A 25466-nucleotide genomic window follows, 5' to 3' on the forward strand; every position below is an offset into this window, starting at 1 on the left:
TTAGTCAGGCCATATGGAGAAGCTGTCTGCTCCCCCACTCAGGCCCCCAACTAAAACTGCCTGGGTGTGCCCTGATGATGCCAATCTACATTTTTAAAGAGGACCCCTCTGCCTTCCTGCTTGTGACCTGCTCTCCTGCTACGGAATCAGAGGTGATAGGTCCCTGTCCTCGTTTTAACTGCCACTTCCCCAACCCAGTTTCTGCTGTACACTGGGCATTAAAATCGTGGCCCATATATTTTTTGGCTCACCAATGGAATCCTTCACCTTGATAAAAATAATTACAAGTAAACAATACGTCAAATATCTCGATGAATTCAGTTGTTAGTACATGGCAACAATTTTCATTTCAGCCATTGCTTTGACGAACCAATATAGCAAAACACTTGGCTGCCAACCCACAAATTAAGGAACAGTAAGGGCCATCAGTATTCAATTTAAAACATCCTGGTTTCTTTTAAACAATGTGTAACTGTCAACAAACTCCACACAGGGTTAATACGTTGAAACTGGATTGAAGAAGCCTCTAAAGAGTGGTTTGACTGGGTTATGTTTTCCAGCTGTACTCTGGAAAATCTTACCTAATTGTACTGATGTAATGCCTTCATCATGTTTCACAAATCCTACTTAGCAAATAGTTGGCAAATTTGAATCCATTGATGAGCTATAATAAAGTTACAGATGTCCTTGGAATAGATTGTATATTTCTGCAAGAAATAGGACAAAATCTAGAGAGAAAATCAATATTTCCAATTTATCATTTCAGGTTGATCAGCTTTTGAATGTTCAAATGCTGAATCTTGTTTTAAAAAAAATCATTGTTATAAAGCAACATTTTGCACAGCAAATACCAAACATTGCCAAAGACAAATGTTTCACTTTGAAGATTTTTAGCTAGTGGTTGAGAGATAACACGTAGAACATTCCTGTCTCCTAATTAATCTTTCAGATGATTATCCCCTGGAAGGCATCAACATGAAGTGTGCTTACTACAAGAACTAATTTGACAAATGTTATTGTGTATTGACCAAAGTTTAAGAGCTTTTATAAGATTTAAGCATATTTACACTAGCTATGGCCTGAACTACAGAGGAACAGTTAACAGATTAGAATTTGCAATTGCAATATGGAGCAAAGCGTTCCCCGAATTAAAGACATTTTCTTTCTTAGTATACCTCAGACAAGATGTTCCCATGAAAGCTCGACAATGTGATGCTTTAAAAAAAAATACTCTTATCATGAAAACCAGCAGAATTTACACTAAGCTTATGGGAGAAACCAAAGTAATGGGTAATTAATCTTCCCAGGGGAACACTGACCCAGGTAGGTTCCTGCTTACACCACAGTGACTGAGAATTTCTTTACCTTGGGAAGAATCTTGGAGCTTTAAATTACTAGTAAAAATGGCCAGATAATTTCAGACAAAACCATTAGTTTTCATTTACCAGCATCCATGCTGTGATTTCAGGGTTTTGTTTTAAAGTTTTACCTAAGCAGTGGGTCAATTTTCTTCTTCATCACCTAGCAGTAGCCTAGCAGAGTTGATTCTCACCCATCCATTGATTACATGGAAGAAAAATTGGGCAGGCTCCATATTGGGTGGGCAATTTGCGCTGCACCATTACTGTAGCAAATGCCATTTTTCATTTCCCACGCCAGATAACCTTTGACCTCCCAAAGCGATGTGCCAAATTTGTTGTTATTAAGGACAGCTCTGTGGAAACACCGCCCATGTCCCCTAGGAACTGGTTGGAGAACAGTCAATATAAATCATGCAAAATTCTTACAAGCAACAGACAGAGAAGATTTTCATCCCATTGAGCCATTGGGCACTGAATTTGAAATCAAATGCCAGAGTTGAAACCCCAGTATCTAGTTCACTGCACTTTTCAGGCCCCAAATAAGAGAGCTTTGTGTTCTGCCTGACAGATTTTCGGCTGTGGTCAAAATGAGTGCAGACTTGAAAAGAATACAAATAAGGAGAATTTTTATTCTTGGGGGAGAATCTGGCAGGATGAATGGGCCTGCATTACCCTGCATCCTGCTGGCCAGCTGAAACATGTGTCCTGAAGCAGCTTGCTGGATCCACACTGATGAAGATTGCTTGACAGGTGGGCAGGGGTTTTGGGAAGTTACACTTTGGAAGTGGTGTGTTTGTGGCAAGTGGCCCAGTCAGTAGGCAGTTAAAATAACATTGGGGTCCTTTCTAGGTAATATGACCCCCCATTTGCACCTAAAAGCTTGATCATAAAACAGCAGTGTTAAAATAGCTGAATTGGTGGAAATGAATGGTAAGTGTACCCCTTGTTTGGTCAGAGGGAATTGAAATCATGCCATGTAGTGTGAAAGTACGACCAGACTAAGGGCGGAATTTTCTGAGTCCGCTGGTGGCGGGAGTGATAGGTGGCATGCGCGGAAAATATGGCGGGACCCACTTCATGATGGCTGGCTCTTGGAACGCCGCCATATAGTCCGTCCACGCCGGCGGGAAAGCATGCCAACGTGTTTCACAACAGCAAACAGGTGACGTGCACTTGGAGGCCTTCACTTTGGGGGGGAACTGGGATGATTGAGCAGTAGCGTTCTCCACAGCTTGCCCGTTCTTTACAGGCCTTAGGAGCGCAAGGGGAAGTGGGGGAAACTGACGCCCGGCCCCGCAAGTGACTGCTGAGGGGTGAGGGGGTGTCTCTGGACAAGTGCTGGCCAGCCTCGGAGGCGACTTCTGACTGGGGGGGTGGGGGGTGATGTCTGGGGGCAAGTGTTGGACAGCCTCAGAGGCGACTGTTGTGGGGGGGGTGGTGGGGTGGGTGTCTGGGGGCGGATGTCGGGAGGCAGGTGCTGGCCAACCTCGGAGGTGACTGCTGGGGTTGGGGGTGTCTGATGACAAATTCTGGCCAGCATCGGAGGCCACTGCTGAGGGGGGTGGGGGTCAACTGCTGCCCTGGTGCTGCATCCTGCACACAGGCAATAAGGGTGGGGGACAGGGTAAGTGAGGGAAATGGCCATGCATTAGGGACACCTTCACAAACTGACCATGCCTCTGCAATTAAGATGGATCAGGCGCAGCCACAGTGATATGATTGGGGTCGGGCTGGTAGCCTGCCTACCCATGCAAGTATCGCGGAGGCATCAAAGGGCCACCAAGGGCTTTATATCTGGCCATGCAAAGGCAGAAGCAGCAACCTCAGGAAGAAAGGGCAGCAGGGGCTCCCACACACGCTGCCCAGGAGCGGCAGTGAGCCGAGGCTGGTCGGCACCTAGCGACATCCAGGGTCTATAGACACCACCTGCCATTCCTACAGATGACTGAGAACCAGTGTCTCTGACAGCTGCAGATGTCTAGGGACCTGATGGCTCACATCTGCCACTTACTGCAGGATTTGGCACCGAGGGGACATGGAGGGCATCCACTGCCAGTGGCTGTGAAAGTGACCGTGGCGCTCAATTTCTATGCCAGTGGCTGCTTTCAGGGCTCCACAGGTGACCTTTGTGGGATTTCACAATCTGCCACCCACAAATGCATCCATGAGGTCACGGATGCCATCTTCTCCATGGCACACAACTTTGTGCATTTTGCCCGGGACCAGGACAGCCGGGATGCAAGGGCCATTGGATTTGCCCTGATCCCAGGATTTGCACAGGTGCAGGGTGTGATTGACTGCACTCATGTGGTGCTCAGGTCTCCATCACTACACTCAGTGGACTTCATCAACTGCAAGGGCTTCCACTCACTGAACGTGGAGCTCCTATGTGACCACCAGAAATGGATCCTGCAGATGTGCGCACGGTTTCCAGGGAGTGTGCACGATGCCTAATCCTGAGTCACTCACAGATCCCTGCAGTCTTCCAGGGTCCACAGAGGCTGCAAGGGTGGCTCCTTGGGGACAAGGGCTACCCACAGAGGCCATGGCTGATGACACCCGTGCGGTGGCCTCAGACTGCAGCAGAGCGACGCTATAATGAGGCTCACGCAGCAGCTCGCAACTTGGTGGAGCAGACCATCGGGATGCTGAAGATACGGTTCCAGTACCTGGACCGATCTGGTGGAGCCCTGCAATACAGTCCGCAGAGGGTATCATGTATCATCGTCATCTGCTGCGCCCTTTACAACCTGGCGGTGCAACGTGGAGAGGATCTGGCTGAGGAGGAGATGGAGGAGCTGCACATCTCCTCCGACGAGGATGAGGGTGAGGGTGCCCTCCATGGTGACGATAATGGGAATGAGGCTCTTGCACTGGCGAAACAGGGCAGACATGTGCAGGAGGCCCTCATAGTTGCCCGATTTGTGGAGGATGATGACGACCTGCAGTGAGGTGTCCCCATAGATCGTCACATCGCAGTTGTGAACGTTTGACTGTGAGAATGTTCCTGTCATGCAGATGCAGGGGAGGCCCTAATAGTCGCTTGATCGCAGGATCATGACAACATGCAGTGAGGACACTCCATAGATCTTCACATAGACACTGAGAATGTCTGACTCCTGTCTGGTTGAGGGCAGCTTGCTTGTGCTCTGTGATCAGGGCCATTTCAGAGATGCAGCCATGAAACTTTAGACGCATCTGATGCTGTGTCCGCTTTCAGCACCTCAGCCCTTCAGGAGCTGGTGCACAGCATCACTGGTCACAGATGCTGGTGTGATGGGGGCCAGCCCCACTTTAAATGTGCTGAGAGCACACAGAGAGAATGAGAGAACTCTGTGGCACCTGCCCACTACTTTCTGGCAGCAATGACCAGCACCGCCATCACTGGACCATCACTGTGCTCTGAAGGCCACTCAGAGCACAGGGAAGAGGCCCTGGACTGAGACACCTGCCTGTTATCTTCTGCAGAAAGGTTTCACATCTGAGTGACAAGAACACTGCTCATCAGAACAAGGAACCATAGGCAGGGAGACATTCTACGCAGTTCATTGACAATAGTGAACAGTATGTACAAGTGATCAACACCTGTGCCCAGGCTGTGCAATGACTTTTGCCTAACTTTCCTAACCCTGCCGCTATGTCTTGGTGCTCCCCGGACATCCACAGCAGAGATGAAGGCAGCCTGCTGACTGTGATGCCTTGTCTATGATGACTTTGGCTGGTGTCCTCTGGAGGGCCGAAACTTGGAGGGCCTTGGTCTGCTTTCGGGGTCCTGCAGTGTGGTAGTTGCACCCTCCTTGGCCTGTGAAGCTGGATCTGCGGAGGTCACAAGAAGAGGGGATTCAGATGGGCTGATCACTCCCAGAGTCACCTGACTGGGTGGCCCCAGAGCGTGCACCCGCTGATCCTCCTCCCTATGGATATCTGAGGGCCCCTGGCTGACTCCAAGAGTGGAAGGGTTAGCTGGAGTGAGATCAAGCTGCTCAGCATCCCTCTCACATATGCACAGTTGGAGGCCAACTATGGCATCAGTGATGGAGTTAAGCCCGTGCAGCAGTGCAGGAGCAACGTCCTGGACCAAGGCCTCCATGGTGGATGCCATCCTGTCAGTGTTGGTCCGAAGGCGGACGGACTCCTCCATCGAGCCTTGCAATCTGAGGATTGCAGCGAACATCCCTTTCTGATGTTCCTGAGCTTGCCTTTGCATCTCCAGCAACTGTGACATGACCAAGTCCAGAGGCTTGTCATCTGACTTGGACTCAGCAATATTCTGGCCTCCAGCACTCCTCTGAGTTCCGGGAACCTGGGAATTCCCTGCTGCTGCCTACTGTGCTCACCAGATTGTGATCCCAAGGCTACTCTAAAGCCACCGAGATGTGTGTCTGCACTGGTTGAGGGTGAGGGGGCGCTCTGTGACGGGACTTCAGGGAGGGTGCCTTCGGATTCCTCTTCAGAGGTTTCTTCAGAGCTTGATTGGAGGCCATGGGTCATGGACTCTGTCGGTTGTTCGGCAGGTGTGCCTGCGAAAGCAAGGGGAGATAATTAGTGTATGGCAGTGGCCTGTGAAAGAGGACACATCACTCACAACATGGTTATCTGATGGGTGTTGCACTACTGGATCCTCACTTGGTAGAACAGTGCTGGACTCACCGCCAGCACAGTACCGGTCCCAGTCATCGCTAGCCAGCTGGATGGCCCTGTTTTCGAATTCTGTCAGAACTTTGATCTCCAGCATCCCTCCACCTGTCTGTGATTTTTCCCTCCTGTTGTGAGCCAGTTTGTCCTGCATGGATAGAGATGGGGAGATTGTATCAAGACACATGCCAGGCCAGATGTTAAGTATACCTGGCCTGTGTGCCTGGTCCCATGGATGGGGTGAGGGCAATGATGGTGTGTGTGAAAGAGTGAATGGTGATGTTCCTTGCACTGGCAGTGAGTGAGGGCCCTGTGGGTGTGTGATGGGTTTGTGAGTGTGTGAGTTGGGAGTGATGAGAAGAGTGACTTACCCTGGTGGAATGGAGGAGATCATTCATCCTTTTGCGGTACTGGGTGGCAGTCCTCCTCTGCAGAGCGTTCGCGCTGACCACCACTGCCACTGCCTCTCAAGCCATGTTGGTGACACTGCTGCCCATCCTGTGGCCAGGGCTGGGATACAACACATCCTGGCGGGCCTCCATGGCACCAGCAGTCGCTCGAGGGACCCGTTGTTGAAGCAGGAGGGCTGCAGTCTTTTTGCCTTTGCTGGTCATGTCTCCCAGGCTGCGGTGGTGAGCTGGTGGCAATGAGCACTTTGCTGGAGGCTGCCTTTTAAAGATGGTAGCCGGCATGATTCAACTGCAGGGTGATGATGAGCGGGCGAATGAGAACCCGCCTGCCATGGAAATGGCATGTTTCTCAGGAGTAATATATAATGAGGCAGACTGGGGAAGATAAGGCGTGAAAACCCACCATTTTTATCGGCGGGTAGGACTCCATTTTACCTGCCTGCTACCGCACTCTGTGCAATTCAGAGAAAGTTCCACCCTCAGCCTTCTTAGCAGTTACTGCTCACCACCAGCATGAGACACTGGGAAATCTGAAGCCAATGAAATGAAATCTGTTGATAATCCAACATAAAATAATATCCAGATGTCAGTCTTCATTAAATATGATTGAGAAGTTTTAGAAGTAGGCAGTCTGACAGATAAGTCTTGTTTCAAATCATGAAGGATTCTATACTTGTAACATTTCTTTGTAGGATTTCAGCATTACTATTATCTGTCTCTTGTGCCGATACCAGAGCAATGGCAGACTCACCTTTGTCTAAATGAACTGTTTAAGCCGCATTGAATATGAAGCTTGTCCAGGTGTTAAAAAATAGTTATATTGATCACTTATATGCACAGCCTTTACAAACACCCTAACATGGAGTCACTGTCTGTGCCTTTAAAATGTGGAAATGGCCAAGCCAGTCAGCCTCCAAAAGTCAAGATTGAATCCATTTGTTTCCTGCGTACACCTTGAAAATATATAAGATCATTGCCCAATGATTGCTTTGTATGCAACATTTCAGCTCATAGGAAGCAAGGACTTGCCTTTGTATGCAATCTTTTGTGTTGCTCATGTGAAATAGTATCTGGAGAGTATCCAAATCATGACAGTGATACGAAGACTTACTATTCAATACGCACATGTGAATGTACCTCATTGACACACAGTGGAACCGAACACTGAAAGTTAATTTTCTATTTACCCAAAAGATTTCTGTAGATTTGATCATTACGGATTTTCTTGCATTGCTAATTGTTTAAATAAACAATGGTTATCCCAATGTGTAATGCAAATAGAATCTGAATAAGAATTTTACACTGTGTAGATTATAGGTTAAAAATAACAAAATGTTCTGCACAAACTCTTTTACAGCAGGCTTGACATTCATTTTTTTCAAGAGATAACCTAGATCTTAAGTTCCTTTCAAAGGTGATGTTCTTTAATTTCTAATGATCTCTGGTAAATAAATATTCAAAACTGCAAAATAATTAGAGCTTTGCACTATTCCATCTGAAACTTTTTGTAAAACTAACAGATCTCACAAGGCATTCCTCATGATTTTTGTTTTAATAAAAATGAAAAATGGAACATAGAAATAAATAAATGCATATACACTCACTGCACTTGGATAAATAAATATTTCTTACATGAACAACACTAACAAAATTCAATGTGTGCCTCTCAGCTGTGGCTGCACCTTGTTATAAAATCATTACAAATGAGTAGCTGACCATCATAAACATAGAGAATATACAATATAGGGTACAATGAATAAATATCAGTGTAAAAGAAAAAATTAATCACATTTTCCAATTCCATATGATAGTAAATAAATTCAAGTATATAATTTAAAATTATTCACATTGTTACATATAAATATATTTGATTATAAAGTAAAATATCAGATTGTAAATAGATGCATTTCATAGAATGGTTACATCACAGCAAGAGGCCATTCTGCCCACTTTGTCCTTGCCAGTTCTCTGCAAGAGCAGTTCACCTAGTCCTACGCCCCTGCCCTTTCTCTTTACCCATGCAAATTGTCTCTCTTCAGGTGTTTATCTACTTCCCTTTTGAAAGACATGATTGAATCTACCTCCACCATACTGTCAGCAAGTGCAGTTCAGATCCTAAAACCACTTGCTGCTTGAAACTGTTTTTTCCCATGTTGCCATTGGTTCTTTTGCTCACTACTTTAAATCAATGTCCTGTGGGTTCTCGATATTTCCAACAATGGTAACAGTTTCTATCCGCTTTGTCCAGAGCCTTCATGATTTTGAACACTTTTATCAAATCTCCTCTCAACCTTCTCTTCTCTAACGAGAGCAGTCCCAACTTCTCCAATCTATCCATGTAACTGAAGTCCCTCATCTGTGGAACCACTCTCATAAATCTTTTCTGCACCCTTTCTAATGCCATCACATCCTTCCTAAAGTGTGCTGCTCATTATTGGACACCATATACCAGTTGATCATAACCTTCGTGTTTTTGTACTTTATTTATAAAGCCTAGGATCCAGTATGCCTTTCTAACCACTTTCTTAAAGTGCCCTGCCATCTTCAATGATGTATTGTTGGGAACAATGGGCCATAACCTTCGAGCTCCCCAGTGTTGGATTTGCGGGGGCTGATATCGCAAAGATGTGCTGGGGAATGCCTCTCGGAAGACCCAGGTAAACGTTTGCATGGCCATTACCCAGAAGTGCACACTTTCTCTGGACAACTACCCAGTGCTGGGAACCAACTGAAAATGCGGTTTAAATTGCATACTTCGGATGGTTCCGCCAGGGTTACAATATTTACTCAGAGAAAGTTAGAAGAATTAAAACCTCTTCTAAATTTTAGGTAGCTATTGCAAAGACCCAGACTGACCCATGGGTTTTCCCCCACACCCCTGGCCCCCTCATGGGACAACCCCCACAATTGAACACCCCCCCAACTCTCCAGCACCCTCCCACCTCACCGGACCCCATCCCCCCACCCCACCCGGACCCCTCCACCCCCCAAATCCTATCCACTTACCTTAGACATTTACCTTCTCCCTGGCCTGTCAATTTCCCTGGCCCTTTAAACTTACCTGTTTTACCGCAGCGAGAGCTGTAAAAGGGGGGTGGGGGGGGGGTAGCCTCCTTGACTCCACCAGAGCTACACTTCGCTGGGGCTTGCGAGGAATCTTTCGATGCAAGCCCCAAGCAGCTCTGGTGAAAGGAAGGGCCAGCATCATTTTCAAGACCAGGTAAATGTGCCTTTATTTCTTCTAATTCCTGTGGGCCAGCACTTCCCAAAGCTAGTTGGAAGTTATGGCCCTATGTATAATTTTTAAGTTGAATATATATATATATATTTTTGTGTTAAGTAAGGGAGAAAGGGTTCCAGTTTCATTTAGGTTGTGTTTGTGAGCCTTAGTGCTGGAAAGTCTGGATGGACTCTTGACTAAAAGGTGAGGCCTTTTGGGTTTGTTTGTGTACGTACATTTTTAATAAGGTTTTACAAATCCTGAAGTTAAAAAATAATGGTTTGAAAGGAGTAGGAGTTTAGTGATTTTGGGAAAAGCACAAAGTAGAAAAAATTGTGCTGTTACCTAGCAGCAGTGGTCAAGTGACAAAGGGACACGGAGAGGGATCAGTGTCTGTCAGAGAGAGAGAGAAAAAAGGATTTTAAGCTCTCTGAAAAGTAAAGCCAGAAGGCTATTGGGATGGTAGTTAACTGAAACATCAGCCATAGAACTCAATAAAGTGATGAGTTTGTTGACAAGCCCATTATGTGGCACATTATTATACAGCTTTTGCAAGTCCATGTAAGCCACATCAACAGCATGACCCTCATCAATCCTCTCTGGTACCTAATCAAAAAGCTCAATAAGGTTAGTTAAAATAGATTTTCCTTTAACAAATCCATGCTGGCTTTTCTTAAGTAATTCAAACTTGTTGCAAGAGACTGTTAATTTTATCTTGGATTATCTTTTCTATCACCAAGGTTAAACTGACTGACCTGTAATTTCTGGGTTTATCCTTACTCCCTTTTAGGACAAGGGTGTAACATTCAAAATCCTCCAGTCTTCTGGCGCCAGTCCTATATCTAAGGAGGACTGGAAGATTATGGCCAATACTGCCACAATTTCCATTTTTACTTCCCTCAGCATCCTCACATGCATCCCATCTAACCCTGGTGACTTAGCAGTTTTAAATACATCCAGCCCATCCAATACCTCATCTTTAAGAATTTTGCACTCATCCAGTATCTCAACTATCTCATCTTTCACTATGAAAATGTAAATATACCTACTCAGTGTCCGTAAAAGTGGAAGTAAGTGAGGATGCTATTGTTTTGATAAAAGGAGAAGATTTAGATGGAGCTGAATTCAGTCATTGCTTGTCTGATTGGCATGATCCTCAATTTTCATCACTTCACCATCAGTTGCCTCAACCCTAAACACTGGAATTCCTTCACTAAACTCTCCATCTCTCAACATTATTTATGATACATCCTAAATTTCATTTTTTGACCAAAGGTTTGATTATCGCTCGAATATCTCCTTACATGGCTCGGTGTCAAATTAAAGATGCTATATAAATGCAAATTGTTGTTGTATGTCAATAGATGCAGACCTCACTTATCAAATACAACCTGCTACCAAGCAAATAAGTCTTGCAGATCTTTCAGCCCATGTATTTGAATGCAATTCAGTTGTTTTCACAAGTTTTTCTGGATTTTGTTTTCCACACAGTGTTTGCTTATCTGTAAGGAGTAGCTCTGAGTTGGAGGGTTGAACATGTAAATATGGTTGGTTTCCAGGTTACAGAACGCCATGGCTGACAGCAGGCAAAATGGTTAGATCAAGGCAATGGGAGGTTCTGTAAAATTACCTGGGGATTATGAGGCAGTTCAGAGCCAAGGTTGTAGATAGGACCAAGGTTCAGGATGAGATTAGGGACTGGATTAAGATATGGTACCATGGGGCAGGAAACAGAAAGGCTCCACTGGGAATTATGCTAATGGGATGGAGCAAGCTAACTGCAGAGTTGGAAGGAATAGGCATCAGGAGGCTGATTACAGGGCCAGGCTGAGAGTAGGAAAACTGGTGTGGAATCTAACAAGGCCAGTTTGCTTATTATAGCTGTTACATCAGATTGTTCAATGGTGAACTATGACTGATAATTTTATATGGTTCGAACAAAAGGACAGAGAACCAAACTGTGTTATTTTAATAATAGAGGGGCATCGATTAGAAACAAAGCACGTTTAAATTCTTGAGATTAAAAGCTTTCTGGTAATATCAGTAAACTGGTTAATTCAAGTTCCACAAGCACTTTCTTATTAAAACACTGGAGATGGAGAATAGATATGGAGCTTTAAACAATGTCCTTTAACCATTGGGCCATTAGCGATGTGATCTAAATATCAAGAATCCAAACAGATTGCGGGAGATATCATTTGAGTTGCATTTGATACTTTCACCTGAAATATGGACTAAATGTTACAGACTCAAAGATCTACCTTGGGCATTGTGCTCCTATAAATGGCAAGTGTAATTCTTTCTGCACATAGAAATACTGGAGATGCTTTTAAAAGTCATGATGAACAGGTGGCTTATTTCAAACTAACATTTTCATTTGTGTGCACAAGTATGTGAAAGTAATTTGGGACACGTAAACAATGTGTCTTGGAAAATGTTATAAAGCTGGTATGTTTATGTATTAAATCTGTTTTCTGAATTAAAGATGTTACCAATTATCTAAAAAAAAAGACTGCAATTTAGAGGTTTGGGTAATTGTCATATTATTGTGCAGCAATCCATCTCTCATCTGTGTTTGACATTAGTTTGTTTCACATGAACCTTTTTTGTACATTGCATCCACAACAATGGCTCCACAGTTAGTAGGATAGCAACTCTAGAAAATGGTTGAGCACGGCATGAGAGTATGAAATAGCCACCAGCCTTGCATCAAACTGCTACTGCTGACCCTCATGTTATCAGATATTTTTCCTGATCCAAAATACACTGCAATGATTAAATGAGTTCATTAAAAACTCTGGGAATAATCATCCCAGATTTTCACTAAATGTGGTAACAGGCGGGAAAAAGGACGTTTTACCCGCCCACTGCAATGGCGGATTTTCGCGCTAAATCCTCCTGTTCCCACCTCATTAATTATGCATTCCCAGGAAACTTGCCAGGCTGCTGGTGGGCCGGCCTCTGATTTGCAGGCTGCGCTGTCACCTCAGGCTTTCAGTAAACCGGGCGCCATATTTAAAGGCCGCCCCTGCACAGAGCTAGCATTCTTCAAGGGATAGGATGCTGCTGGGAACTGATGGCTGCCAAAGGGAGGAAACATGCTGCCTCCATATGTAGCGACACCTCCCTTGAGTGCCTACTGGATGCAGTGGAGGCCCACCGCAAAGGCCTCTACCCCCGCTCTGGGTGAAGGCCAGCAAGCATGGTCACCAACCCAGCATGGGAGGCGGTCATTGCCAATGCCATTCAAAAGAGGACAGTCACCCAGTGCAGGAAGAGGATAAATGCTCTCATCTGTTACAGCGGGGCAAGTAACTTTTCTCATCACTCTCAATTCACACACTCACAAATCCATCACACATTCAAGTAGATGCAGATGTATTAAAATGACATTCCCAACGTGTGGTGGCAGGAAAGGTGGCCAGACATTGACGGAAGGAGCAGACAATAGCAAACTGGTTTCACGATGTCATGAAGCTGATTTTTGGCCTTCCTGCCTTAATGTCTGCTCACGCCTGCCATAACGCCCGACTCCAATGCAGATGGAAAATTCCGCCCTCTGATTCTAGCAGGTAACTTTTTTCTGAAAAATCTTCACCTTTTAGTTTGTTTTCACAATTCAAGCCAAAGAGGTAAAATATTATTTAATCTCCGTGTTTGAAAACAGTGTTCTTACTGGCTGGACAATGCACATTCCAACTTGCATGAGGAAGATACGGCCACAGAAGATATTTTATTCTGGGGTGGGGGGGTTAACGAGGGGGACGATGGGGGCTGGGGAGCCTGGGCAGACAGGCCAGGAGGAGGCGAAAACGAAGGAAGGGTGCCCCCTGTTGGGCCCAGCAGGCCCATTAAGGAGACACCTCCTTGCCCTCCAAGTGAAAGCTGCCAGTCTGAATGGTTGACCTAGGCCTCTCCTGCTGCTGGTTAAATCCCAGCAGTGGCAGGAGGAGTGTCTCAATTGGCCCTTGGGTGGGCGCAAGCCTCCTGACATCCCTCTCACCATTGGTGAAACAAATGCTGCTTGCTGTAAATTGTTGTTAGGGAAAATGTCAAATGTCAAATTTTAACAATTTTACTTTGTTTCTTTTTTCTTTCTCAATCTAATCCTCTTTGGCTCTCTTTATTTGTCTTCCACTATTTGTTCTGACTCTAATTCACACTCCTTTGTTCCTCTTTCTAAATCATCACATCTTTTTTGTTGATGGTGTATACTTCCAGCAAGTTATGGTGAAACTTTCTTTCGAGCAGAATGGTGCAGAAAAGGTCTAATTAATGCCGTATGGCATGAGATGTCCCATTTCAGCAAGATCCAGCTCAATATTTTCAAAAGGAAGAATGAATTACGTTGACAATGCAACCTTTGTTTTAACCAGGAAGTATGAAAGGTGAGACGTTATAGCCTCTATTAGTGCCAAATGCATACATGCGAAGGGACAGAAACAGGGCTCTCTGCTGGCCTCTTAAAATGCAAAGTTCCTCTAAAAAACAAACGGTCTGCATTGTTTGAGTGAAAAAGAAATCACTTTGATCGTTATTTATAGCAGAGGTGACAGGATGCACTTTAAAATCTGGCTGAACTGTGTTTTTACCATAAATATGTCATCGAACCAATGATTAATAAGACTAAGAAATAATTACAGCAGTTACATAATGATGTTTATTCAGATGCAGCCTGTGGCTTGACCTTTAAACCCACATAGGACGAGATTGTTCAGGCCATTTAACCATTCTCACAAGGCACCGACACACATTTGGCGTAATTAAAGGAAAATAAGATCAAAGTTAAAAACTTAACTCTTTAGACATTTTCTGGCCCTGATCTTCTTCCCCACAGGGTTGGCTTGGTGGGAAACTCGATCATTGCTGCTGTCTAATCAGGCCATCTAGTGAAAATAGAATCTGGCCTCAAGTCACCATCGGGACTTAACATGCAAATATTAAAAAGGATGCTACCAGATTTGGACAGGTGTCCTTGCCAAATGCTTAGGAGAATGGGTGAAATTCAGGATCAGGTAGCTCTCAATGGCTTCAGGGTGCTTAAGTACTTTGGGCAATTTTAACTGCCTACCTATTCGGGTACAGCAAGACAGGTAGAGCTAACGTCACCCTGAATGGGTCTGCACTTTTTTCTCTTCTAATTTCTCTCTTTCCCATTAGCACTGATTCATGGGCACTGATCTATATCTGTTGCCTCAACGAAATAGCGATGTTGTTGTTTGTGAGCCTGCCTGGTGAACGTTGGTCTAATGAGGATCATCATAACTGAGCCCAGTTCTGCTCTCACTTGATATACACCAATGTGCATTTTCAGCAGGAGTCACTGCGGTCAAAAGAGGGAACACTGGATGATATTCAAAGCCTCTGCACCCGGAAATACTGAGGTCAATTGTGAGACCACAAATGCTGCTCCAGCTGCGTGCAACTAACTCACAGGGAGCAGAAGTCGTCTGCACGGCCCAATTCCACACGTGATCATGCTGGCTCAGGCATTGATTAAGCCTGCACAAATTGTGAACCTTTTGTGCTGTTGCATCATGCTTGGGCTTGAGAGAGCACAGGCCCATTTCATGCAGGTCTTCCTGTATTTATTACTGCAGAAAGAGGAGGCTCTATGAATCTGAGCTGGATTCAAACTCTGCCCCCAGAGAGACAAGTGTTTTAACTCATTGAACCATCTAGTTCCCTCTTTAGCTTAACTGCCTTGTTTGTACATTGCCGCTAAATTCTAAAAATCTCTTCCTAACAGTTATCTGATGTCTCAGAAAATTGTCCCTTTGATGTCAATAATATAAAAAATAAGGGAACTAAAGTGCATGTGTTTTGACAAATACAGGTAGTATTAAAAGTGATAGTTTAAAATAATGAGGTCCAGTGACAAATTTCTCTGCTTCAAAATTATCACATTGGATACTCTGGTGAAGATTACATCTTAAAACAGAACATAGTAATCTCCAAACATTCTGCATTGTCTCACATTTGGACAGAACTCACTGTGTAACCAAATTAACGCTGTTTCAAAATACCTGTATGTTTGCAAAATCTGACCTGCTCACAGGATCCCATGTGGGTGAGGACACACACTGACCCAAACATTTGTGTTAATTTTCATGTAGAAAATGGGTGTGAAACTTTTAAACACAAGTCACTGAGGAGACAAGGCTACACTGGGTAAAGGAAACTGCGTTGTCTAAGTTACAGTATTGATCCAGTAAACTTTGGAATGATGTCCTTCCTTTAGCTGCATGAGCTACTGACAGATGGAAAAGCACCAGGCAAGTAATGTAACAAATTTTCACCACTGAAATTTAGCAGCTGCTACACTGATCACTAGTCCTCAGGCCACCAAGAGCAATTCAAAGGTGCACAATTCCCTAAAGCATCTGTAAATGGCTTCCAGCAGTCATGAAGGCTTCACTTAATTATGAAATCATAGAATCATACAGCACAGAGGGAGGTAATTCGGCCCACTGGGCTTGCATCAGCTCTTTGAAAGAGCTATCCTATTTGTCTCACTCTCTGTCTTTTTCTGGTAACACTGCAAATGTTTCCTTTTCAAAGTTACTATAGAATCTGATTTCAGATAGTGCACTCCAGATCATAACAAATCACTGCATAGCATAAATTCCTTTCATCTTCCCCACTGATTCTTTCACCAATTATTGCAAAGTATTCTTAACTTTATATTATTTGAATGTACTTTGCTACAAAAGTACAAAAGGAATTTAATTACTTATTTGGGTTTGAACTTTCACTGCACAGAGAACAGGTACCAGGAACAAAAACAGAAAATGCTTGAAAAACTCAGCAGGCCTAGAATCATCTGTGGAGAGAGAAATAGAGTTGACGTTTCGAGTCCATATGACCCTTCTTCCGAGCTGAAGAGAAGTGGAAATGTGATGAAATTTATACTGTTTGTGGGGGTGGGGGGGGGGGGGGGGGGGGGAAGGGGTTGGGGGGGGGTTGCAGGTGGAGTTGGATAGAAGGCCAGCGATAGGTGAGGACAAAGGAGGGACTGACAAAGATGTCATAAACTGAAGGACAAAGGGAGTGTTGGTGTAGTGGTTAGTGCGAAAAAAGGTGCTAATTGTGGCATAAAGGTAAGAAAGCAGAATGTGATTACATCAGAACAAGGGTGGCATTGTGTGAAAGAATAAAATGGAACAAGTAACAGATGGCCCTGTGAGGGATGGTGGTGGGGGAAAGAAAGGATAGAAACTTGGACATAAAAGGGAATAAAATCACGGGTAAATGAATAAAAATAAGTGGACAAAAAATATAAATGAATGTAGAAAAATGGGGATTAAAAAAGGGGGTGAAGATGAAGGAGAGAGTTCATGGTCTGAATTTGTTGAACTCAACGTTAAGTCCGGAAGGCTGTAAAGTGCCTAATTGGAAGATGAGGTGCTGTTCCTCCAGTTTGCGTTGGGCTTCACTGGAACATTGCAGCAAGCCAAGGATGGACATGTGGGCATGAGAGCAGAATGGTTTGTTGAAATGGTAAGCGACAGGGAGGTCTGGGTCATACTTGCGGACAGACAGAAGGTGTTCCGCAAAGCGCTCACCCAGTCTGTATTTGGTCTCTCCAATGTAGAGGAGATCGCATTGGGAGCAGCGAATGCAGTAGACTAAATTGAAGGAGGTGCAAGAGAAGCGCTGCCTCACCTGAAAGGAGTGTTTGGATCCTTGGACAGTGAGGAGGGGGGAGGTAAAGGGGCAAGTATTGCACCTTCTGTAGTTGCATAGGAGGGTGCCGTGGGAAGGGGGCGAGGTGTTGGGGGTGATGGAGGAGTGGACCAGGATGTCCTCAAGGGAATGGAATGCTGACAGAGGGGTTGAAGGGAAGTTGTGTTTTGTGATGGCATCATGCTGGAGTTGGTGGAAATGGCAGAGGAACAGGTTCCAGGAACTTCCTATGAAGGGCCTAGCAACAGCACTGCTTGTCAGCAACTAAATCAGCAATTTTATAGATTTAACTTGGGAACTTAAGGGACAGAAAATCACAAATTGCAAGTTGGGAATGGTAGATTACTGAATCACCCTTACTGGTTTGAGGAACTCCTCATAAATGGTATGGGCAACAGCACAACTGATCATAAAGTGTGTGAATGCATTGCTATTATCCTCCTGTGCTTAACATAAATGCACCCATGATGACCCAATCACTGTTAGAGCAATGCATTCTCTATGAAGTGAATTTGTGGCAAGAGTGAGAAGCAGTTGCAGGAATGGAGAGTGCTGACTTACACTAACCTTTCACAGGTACATAACTCTTCACTAAGGCCCTTCACACATGGGGCTTGATTTTCGGGTCGTTGGGCGGCTAGGCCTGGGAAATGGCCTGCCACCTGCGATCGGCCTCCGACTGCGATTTCACGCTGGCTTGCCCAATGTCATCACGCGCTAATTTACACCCGATCAGGTCGGGTGCGCACCCACGTAAAATTCTGCCCATGGATCTGGATTATACAACTGGTGATGACTAAGCCTGGCACACTGTGTTAAACTTGGGCATCCAGTACATCACATTGTAAACTATCTTCTTTAGGTTCTTTCACTACATTGATGGCAAATGTCTAATGAACAGGTGATAAAAAAACTGACGGTGGCTAGTAACTATTGTCATCTTCCTGGATAGACATATATCACACTCCATTTTCTCCACAAGGAAATTCTAGGACTTGGGACAACAGATGCTGGAAGGCATTACCTGAAGGTGGTTATGAGAATATCTAATCTTATATCTGTGGAGCTGGTTAGCTCAGTTGGCTAGTGTATGGTTCAGAATAATGCCAACAGCATGGGATTCAATCCCCATTCCAGCTGAGGTAGATGTGGGGCCTGCCACATCGCCCTGCTCTGTGGTAAAACCAATGCATAAGCCATGGTTTAGCAATTTTCAGGTAATCGAGCTACCCAGAGAAGAAGAATCTTATATCCAGGTACAGTGCCCACAATGAATGGCTTGAGAAGTAGCCAGTGCTCTAAATTTCTAAAGTGATGTTCCTAATTCTGCTCATAAGGAGCTCCTGGTACCTACTGTCTGCCTAGTGAAGGCTCAAACCAGTGCTCATAGTTGGCTAATGGCCAACAAATGATTAACTACCTGATTGAGGTCCCTTTGGGTTTTAGATGGATCCAAGGGTATACGCCCATGGATGTTCAGAACCAACTTCTGAACAGATGTTGGAATCTAATACTGGAAGCAGTATTCCAGGACACATCCGATGATTCACCAGCACCAGCCAGCCTGCTCATTTCACTAATGGAATCTGGAAGGTGGGGTGGGGTGGGGGTGGGGGTGGGGGAGGAGTGTGCAGGCAACCTATTACTGTACACAGGGATGCTTTGCATTCAGTTCCAAAACTGTACCAAAGTGGGTACAGTAGTGTAGTTCTTGCTGCAGAAATAACAGTAAGTCTACCTGTGCTTTGTCTGGCATGATGTGCCATTTTAGCTGGTTAAACTAGCTAAGTTAAAGAGAAGTAAAAATGTAATTGAATTTATACTGTTTAAGGGGGGTGAAGCAGGTGAAGCTGGATAGAAGGCCAGTGATAAGTGGAGGTAAAGGAGAGGTTGCCAGAGATGTCATGGACAAAAGGACAAAGGGGTGTTAATGATGATGATACTGGCTAATGGAGGTGCTGATGGTGGCATTAAGGTAAGAAAGAAGAATGTGATAATAGCAGGACAAGGAAAGAACTCAAGCACTCTGGAAAGAAAAACATGAACAAATGATAGATGGTCCTTGTGGGGGTGGGGGGAGGGGATGGTGGTGGGAAAAAAGATTGAAAATAGGATAAAAGGTGGGGATTAAACAATGAATAGAAATGAAAATAAATAAATAAAAGTGGATAAAAAATACAAATTAAACAATTAAAATGAATATTGAAAAAAGGGATAAAAAAAGGAGTGAGGATGGGGAGACAGTTCATGGTCTGAAGTTGTTGAACTCAACGTTAAGTCCGAAAAGCTGTAAAATGCTTAATCAGAAGATGAGGTGCTGTTCCTCCAGTTTGCGTTGGGCTTCACTGGAACAATGCAGCAAGCCAAGGATGGACATGTGGGCCAGAGAGCAGGATGGGGTGTTGAAATAGCAAGCAACAGGAACGTCTGGGTCATGCTTGCTGACAGACCGAAGGTGTTCTGCAAGCAGTCACCCAGTCTGCGTTTAGTCTATCCAAAGTAGAGGAGGCCGCATTGGGAACAGCGAATGCAGTAGACCAAATTGAAGGAGGTGCAAGTGAAGCACTGCTTCTCCTGAAAGGAGTGTTTGGGTCCTTGGACAGTGAGGTGGGAGTAGGTAAAGGGACAGGTGTTGCACCTTCTGCGATTGCACGGGAAGGTGACGTGGGGGTGATTGAGGGTGTCCTAGAGAGAACGTTATCGCCTGTCATTTTACATGTCGGCATGTCAGGCCTGCCCCCGCATGCCAACAGCAATATTCTGCCCTCTTTTTTCTCTCTCCACAGATGCTGTTAGACCGCTGAGTATTTCCAGCATTTTCTGTTTTTGCTTTTAAATTAGCTAAGATTTGGCTCCGCCAATCTGAGTTTGAGCTCTCAGTAACTGGAGTGTGACACTGCAGGGAGAGCTTCTGCACTCCAAATTGGACAAACAGAAACTCTGCTCTGTTTGGATTTCTCAGTTGGTTAGTTTGGAGACCCTTATACTTGATGACGTGCCTAAGTGATTTAAAACAATCAATCAGCTAAGAATCAGACAATAATAAATGAGAAGTCATAAATGTATCAACGCTCATGGATTATTTTGGCCTACAGGAGTCCAAATATTAAGTAGAAATCTCCTTACACCCTACTCTTGACCAATTGGAACCCTATCATAAATCCAAGTCTAAAGCCCAGCAAAATATGCCGATGTTTGGCTTCTCTTGTCCAGGGTGGAGCTGAGGGAATAACAGGATTTTGCTTAATCTCCATTCAGTTTCAAACAGCACCCTTAATTGCTTGCACATGCGAACTGAAATAATGATTCCACTGACATTTTTCTAAGTATCACACTTTCAATTATTCATTCATTCACTCTTCAGTTTTTTACTCTATTTATCCCTACCTACCGTCTCCTAGATCACAAAACATTTATTTTTCCATGCATAATGACTTTTTTTAAGACATTCACTAGTATCTAAATCACATGAATTAATTTCCTTGTCTTTTGTACATTCTCCTGAACAGTATCAAGATAATGTGATCAAGAACATACTTGATTGTAATGATTTAATCTATGATTTCTTTGAAATTAATTTTGTCACTTTGTTGCAGAACTTGCTAGAAATTTATTAAAGTTGTAATAGCCTGCACAATTTTGTTTGCTTGGTATGTTTTTAAAACAATGGAGTATTTGTCAGAATTATGAGAAATATATAAACTTTTCACATAATCTCAAGTAAGCACCTTTTTGAAAATGGTAGAGAATTATAAAATGTGTTTGAATCTTTAAATGAAAAGCGTTACAGCTGTATTAATTAATCATTGATATGTTGGAGTTTTGCTCAGACTAATGTTACCATATGAGGTGAACAAAAGTTTAAGGTCAGAATTCTTATCAACAACTCAATGCTATAATTTTCCTTCTGAAAATTGATAATTTCCATTGCTTTAATTCTCTACATTGTTGCATACATTTTAACAAAATTAACAGTATGATACTCAATAGACTTTCTTTTAAGACAACTCTCTGCATTTGAAAAATCTAGCATTAACCTTGTTCCCTGTTTATGAATAAATACTTATATTTAGGAGAAAGGAAATATTTAACAAATATACTAAAGAAAAATTATATTCCTTGTCGTATTTGGAAATTAATATAATATATTTTTCATTTTATCAGAAGCAACTTGCTGGCAATTATTTCCATGCTTTTACTTACCAATCAAACACAATGCACACAGCATTAGGGAGAACTGATGTCCTTTTGAAATGTTCACTAAACTCCACATGATAGACAATGATGTTTAAAAGCTAAATTCGTGCTGCAGTTTCTTGTTGGTTACTCTGTAAAGTCGGTGCCCAGCATTACACACAGTGTGCTTTGGAGTGGTCTCGCTGAGACTGGATGTTTTATACTGATAGCCCCCTCCCATTCTCTCCACCTCCTTTAATGACAAATACATTCAGGAACAGGGATATCAAAAAGCAGACCTCCATGTCTGGAGCTCCCTAAGTAAGGGGAAATGTTGATAATTGCTAAGTGGATAGCTGCTGCAGCATCAGGAAACAGTAAAAAATACAAAGAACTATTAGGTCACAAAAGCTTTCTCTACGTTATACACCCCTTCATGAAACATATTTTCCCCAGGACTCTGTTCTAGTTCATTTCCTTTGGGATTTGACTAGTGGAGCGCGCGTCAATTAAGTGTGTCACTTTTAACCCTATCCTGCTAAGTCAGCCACACCCTTAAACTTTTGGAACAAATGTGCAAAGTGCCTTAATATATTTGGAATGTAGTTAACAAGTTCAACTTTATGGCATGCACTGTTTTGAATTTTAAAAAACCTTACATTTACATAAGGCTTTTCTCGGGATGCCCCAAAACTCTTTACATCCAATAAAATACACTTTAAGTCTAGCAACTGTTGTACTATAAGAAATGCAGCAGCCAATTTTCACACAGCAAGCTCCCACAAACAGCAATGTGATAATGACCTGATAGTCTGTTTTAGTGTTGCCTGAGCTTTAAGTCTTTGTTAAGACACCAGGAGAAATTCCCTGCTATTCTTTGAAAAAGTGCCATGGGATCTGCATTGTCCATCTGAGAGTGTAGATGGGACCTTGCGAGTCGGATTGGAAGTCAGAGCCACCACTCCTGGAACGAGTGCAGAGGCTGCTGGGTCCGGAGGCAGGCTGGGCGGAAGGTCTGCCTTTGTGCTCTGTTATTTTGTTGAAATTATTTTTAAAAACATTACAACAAAAACAGCCCTTAGCCCCTCACCCCCACCTATGCCACCTCTTGCCCCCAACAACCCCATGGTCCCTCATATCCCCATGTGCCTCTACACACCCCCATGGTCCTTCATACCTCCTATGTCTCCCACATTCCTATGGCCCTTTATAGCTTCTATGCCAACAGTGCCAACTCATGCCAACCCATGACCCACACTGACCACCTTACTCACCTTACCCCCTCCATACCAACTCACTGAGTATACTTTGGCAGTTTCACAGTTCTTTGATAGCTTGAAAACACCTTGACAGCTTCGACCATTCCAATGAGTTTATGCAAACAATTGGAGGTGCTGGCTTTACCCACAATAATGCTCACTTATAACAATCCCAAAAGATGCCTTACCTCTCCCAAAAGCGTCCAGGGACCATATCCAAAGGGGTACCTTACCTCTCAAAGGGATACCCTAGCTATCCAAAAGAATCGACCAAGTTCAGACCTCCTCTTATCTGGTCGAATCTGCACAGTCTGGCGTTCACACTCTTGGGCCACCAAAACCCCACATCAATGGAGACAGCTGGTGATTTAACTGGCCAACTGCCTTTGTGAACTGTGCATGCGTGAGCACTGACACGCCTCTCTCCCAGCCCTGTGAAAATTGGATGTGCCGTGTTTGGGGTCGGGACTTAGAATTCCATGGCATCTCCTGAATTTTCGCCCCAATGGAGTGAAAATCTGGGTCTGTGTTCTCAAGTCCCTGGAGCGGGACTTGAACCTGCAACCTTCTGAAGAATGGCCTTTCGGGAAGGAAATCTGCTGTCCTCATCTGGTCTGGCCTACATGTGACTCCAGATTCACAGCAATGTGGTTGACTCTTACATGCCCTCTGAAATGGAACCAGAGGGACCACCTGGCATTGACTACCTGAAAATGACAATGGCAAACTCAATCCTGTCGACCCAGCAAAGTCCCCATACTAACATCTGGGGGCTTGTGCCTAAATTGGGAGAGGTGTCTCACAGACTAGTCAAGCAACAGCCTGACATAGTCATCCTCATGGAATCATACCTTGCAGATAATGTTCCAGACACACCATCATCATCCTTGGGAATGTCCTGCCCCACCAACAGGATAGACCCAGCAGAGGTGGCGGCACAGTGGTATATAATCGGGATGAAGTTGCCCTGGGAGTCATCAACATCGGCTCAGGATCCCATGAAGTCCATGGCATCAGGTCAAACATGGGCAAAGAAACCTCCTGCTTATTACTATAATCGGCCCTCCCTCAGCTCATGAATCAGTGCTCCCCCATGTTGAATATCACTTGGAGGAAGCACCGAGAGTGGCAAGGGTGCAGAATATACTTTGGACGGGGACTCCAATGCCCATCACCGAAAGTGGCTCAGTAGCACCACTACTGACAGAGTTGGCCAAGTCATAAAGGACCTAACTGCTAAACTGGGTCTGCGGCAAGGTGGTGAGGGAGCCAACAAGAGGGAAAAACATACTTGACCTCATCCTCACCAACCTGCCTGCCGCAGATGCATCTGTCCATGACAGTATCAGTAGGAGTGTGGAGTTGAAGTCCTGCCTTCACATTGAGGATACCTGCCTTTGTGTTGTGTGGCACTATCACCGTGTTAAATGGGAGAGATTTCGAACAGATCTTGCAACTCAGGACTGGGCATCCATGAGGCACTGTGGGCCATCAGCAGCAGCAGAATTGCATTCAAACACAATCTGGAAACTCATGGCCTGGCATATCCTCTACTTTACCCTTAACATCAAGACAGGGGAATAACCCTGGTTCAATGAAGAGTGCAGGAGCAGCTCCAGGCATACCTAAAGATGAGGTGTCAAGCTGGTGAGGCTATAACAGACTACTTGAGTGCCAAACAGCATAAGCAGCAAGTGAAAGACAGGGCTAAGCGATCCCACAACCAACTGACCAGATCTAAGCTCTGCCAAATCCAGCCACGAATGGTGGTGGACAATTAAACAACTCACTGGAGGAGGAGGCTCCACAAATATCCCCAGCCTCAATGATGGGGGAGCCCAGAACATTAGTGCAAAAGATAAGGCTGAAGCAGTTGCTACAATCTTCAGCCAGAATTGCCGAGTGGATGATCCACCTTGGCCTCTTCTGGAGGTCCCCAGCATCACTGATGCCAGTCTTCAGCCAATTGGATTCACTTTTGGTGATTTCAAGAAACAGCTGAAAGAACTGGATACTGCAAAGGTTATGGAGCCTGACAACACTCTGGCGTTAGTACTGAAGACTTGTGCTCCAGAGCTTGCCGTGCCCCGAGCCAAACTGTTCCAGTACAGCTACAACACTGGCATGTACCCAGCTATGTGGAAAATTGCCCAGGCATGTCCTGTGCACAAAAAAGCAGGACAAATCCAACCCGGCCATCTGTCTACTCTTGATCATCAGTAAAGTAATGGAAAGGATCATCACCTGTGCTATCAAGCGGCACTTGCTCAGCAATAATCTGCTCACTGACGCCCAGTTTGGGTTCAGCCAGGGCCATTCAGCTCCTGACCTCATTACAGCCTTGATTCAAACACGGACAAAAGAGCTGAACTCCAGAGGTGAGATGAGAGTGACAATCCTTGACATCAAGGCTGCTTTTGTCCAAATGAGGCATGAAGGAGCCCTAGCAAAACTGGGGTCACTGGGAATCAGGGGTAAAGATCTCCACTAGTTGGAGTCATACCTAGCACAAAGGAAGATGGTTGTGGTTGTTGGAGGTCAGTCATCTCAGTTCCAGGTCATCACTGCAGGAATTCCTCAGGGCAGTGTCTTCAGCCCAACCATCTTCAGCTGCTTCATCAATGACCTTCCCTCCATCATAAGGGTAGAAGTGGGGATGTTAGCTGATGATTGCACAACGTTCAGCACCATTTGCGACTCCTCAGAAACTGAAGCAGTC

The 25466-nt window shown here is 44.5% G+C and overlaps 1 protein-coding gene across 2 annotated transcripts in view; it reads right to left on the reverse strand.

Moving 5' to 3' along the window:
* The window catches only part of LOC121282069 (hematopoietic progenitor cell antigen CD34-like), a 66383-nt gene extending 44552 nt beyond the window's left edge, over positions 1-21831 (reverse strand). Inside the window, exon 1 of one of the 2 annotated variants that reach the window (XM_041195484.1) lies at positions 21516-21831. In XM_041195484.1, coding sequence (XP_041051418.1) covers positions 21516-21585 — 70 coding nt within the window. In that variant the 5' untranslated portion in view covers positions 21586-21831. The remainder of the gene's footprint in view (positions 1-21515) is intronic. The other variant, XM_041195483.1, reaches the window with a different exon arrangement.
* Positions 21832-25466: the final 3635 nt, after the last annotated feature.

Source organism: Carcharodon carcharias, chromosome 9 (assembly GCF_017639515.1).
Source record: "Carcharodon carcharias isolate sCarCar2 chromosome 9, sCarCar2.pri, whole genome shotgun sequence".
Classification (NCBI taxonomy): Eukaryota; Metazoa; Chordata; class Chondrichthyes; order Lamniformes; family Lamnidae; genus Carcharodon; species Carcharodon carcharias.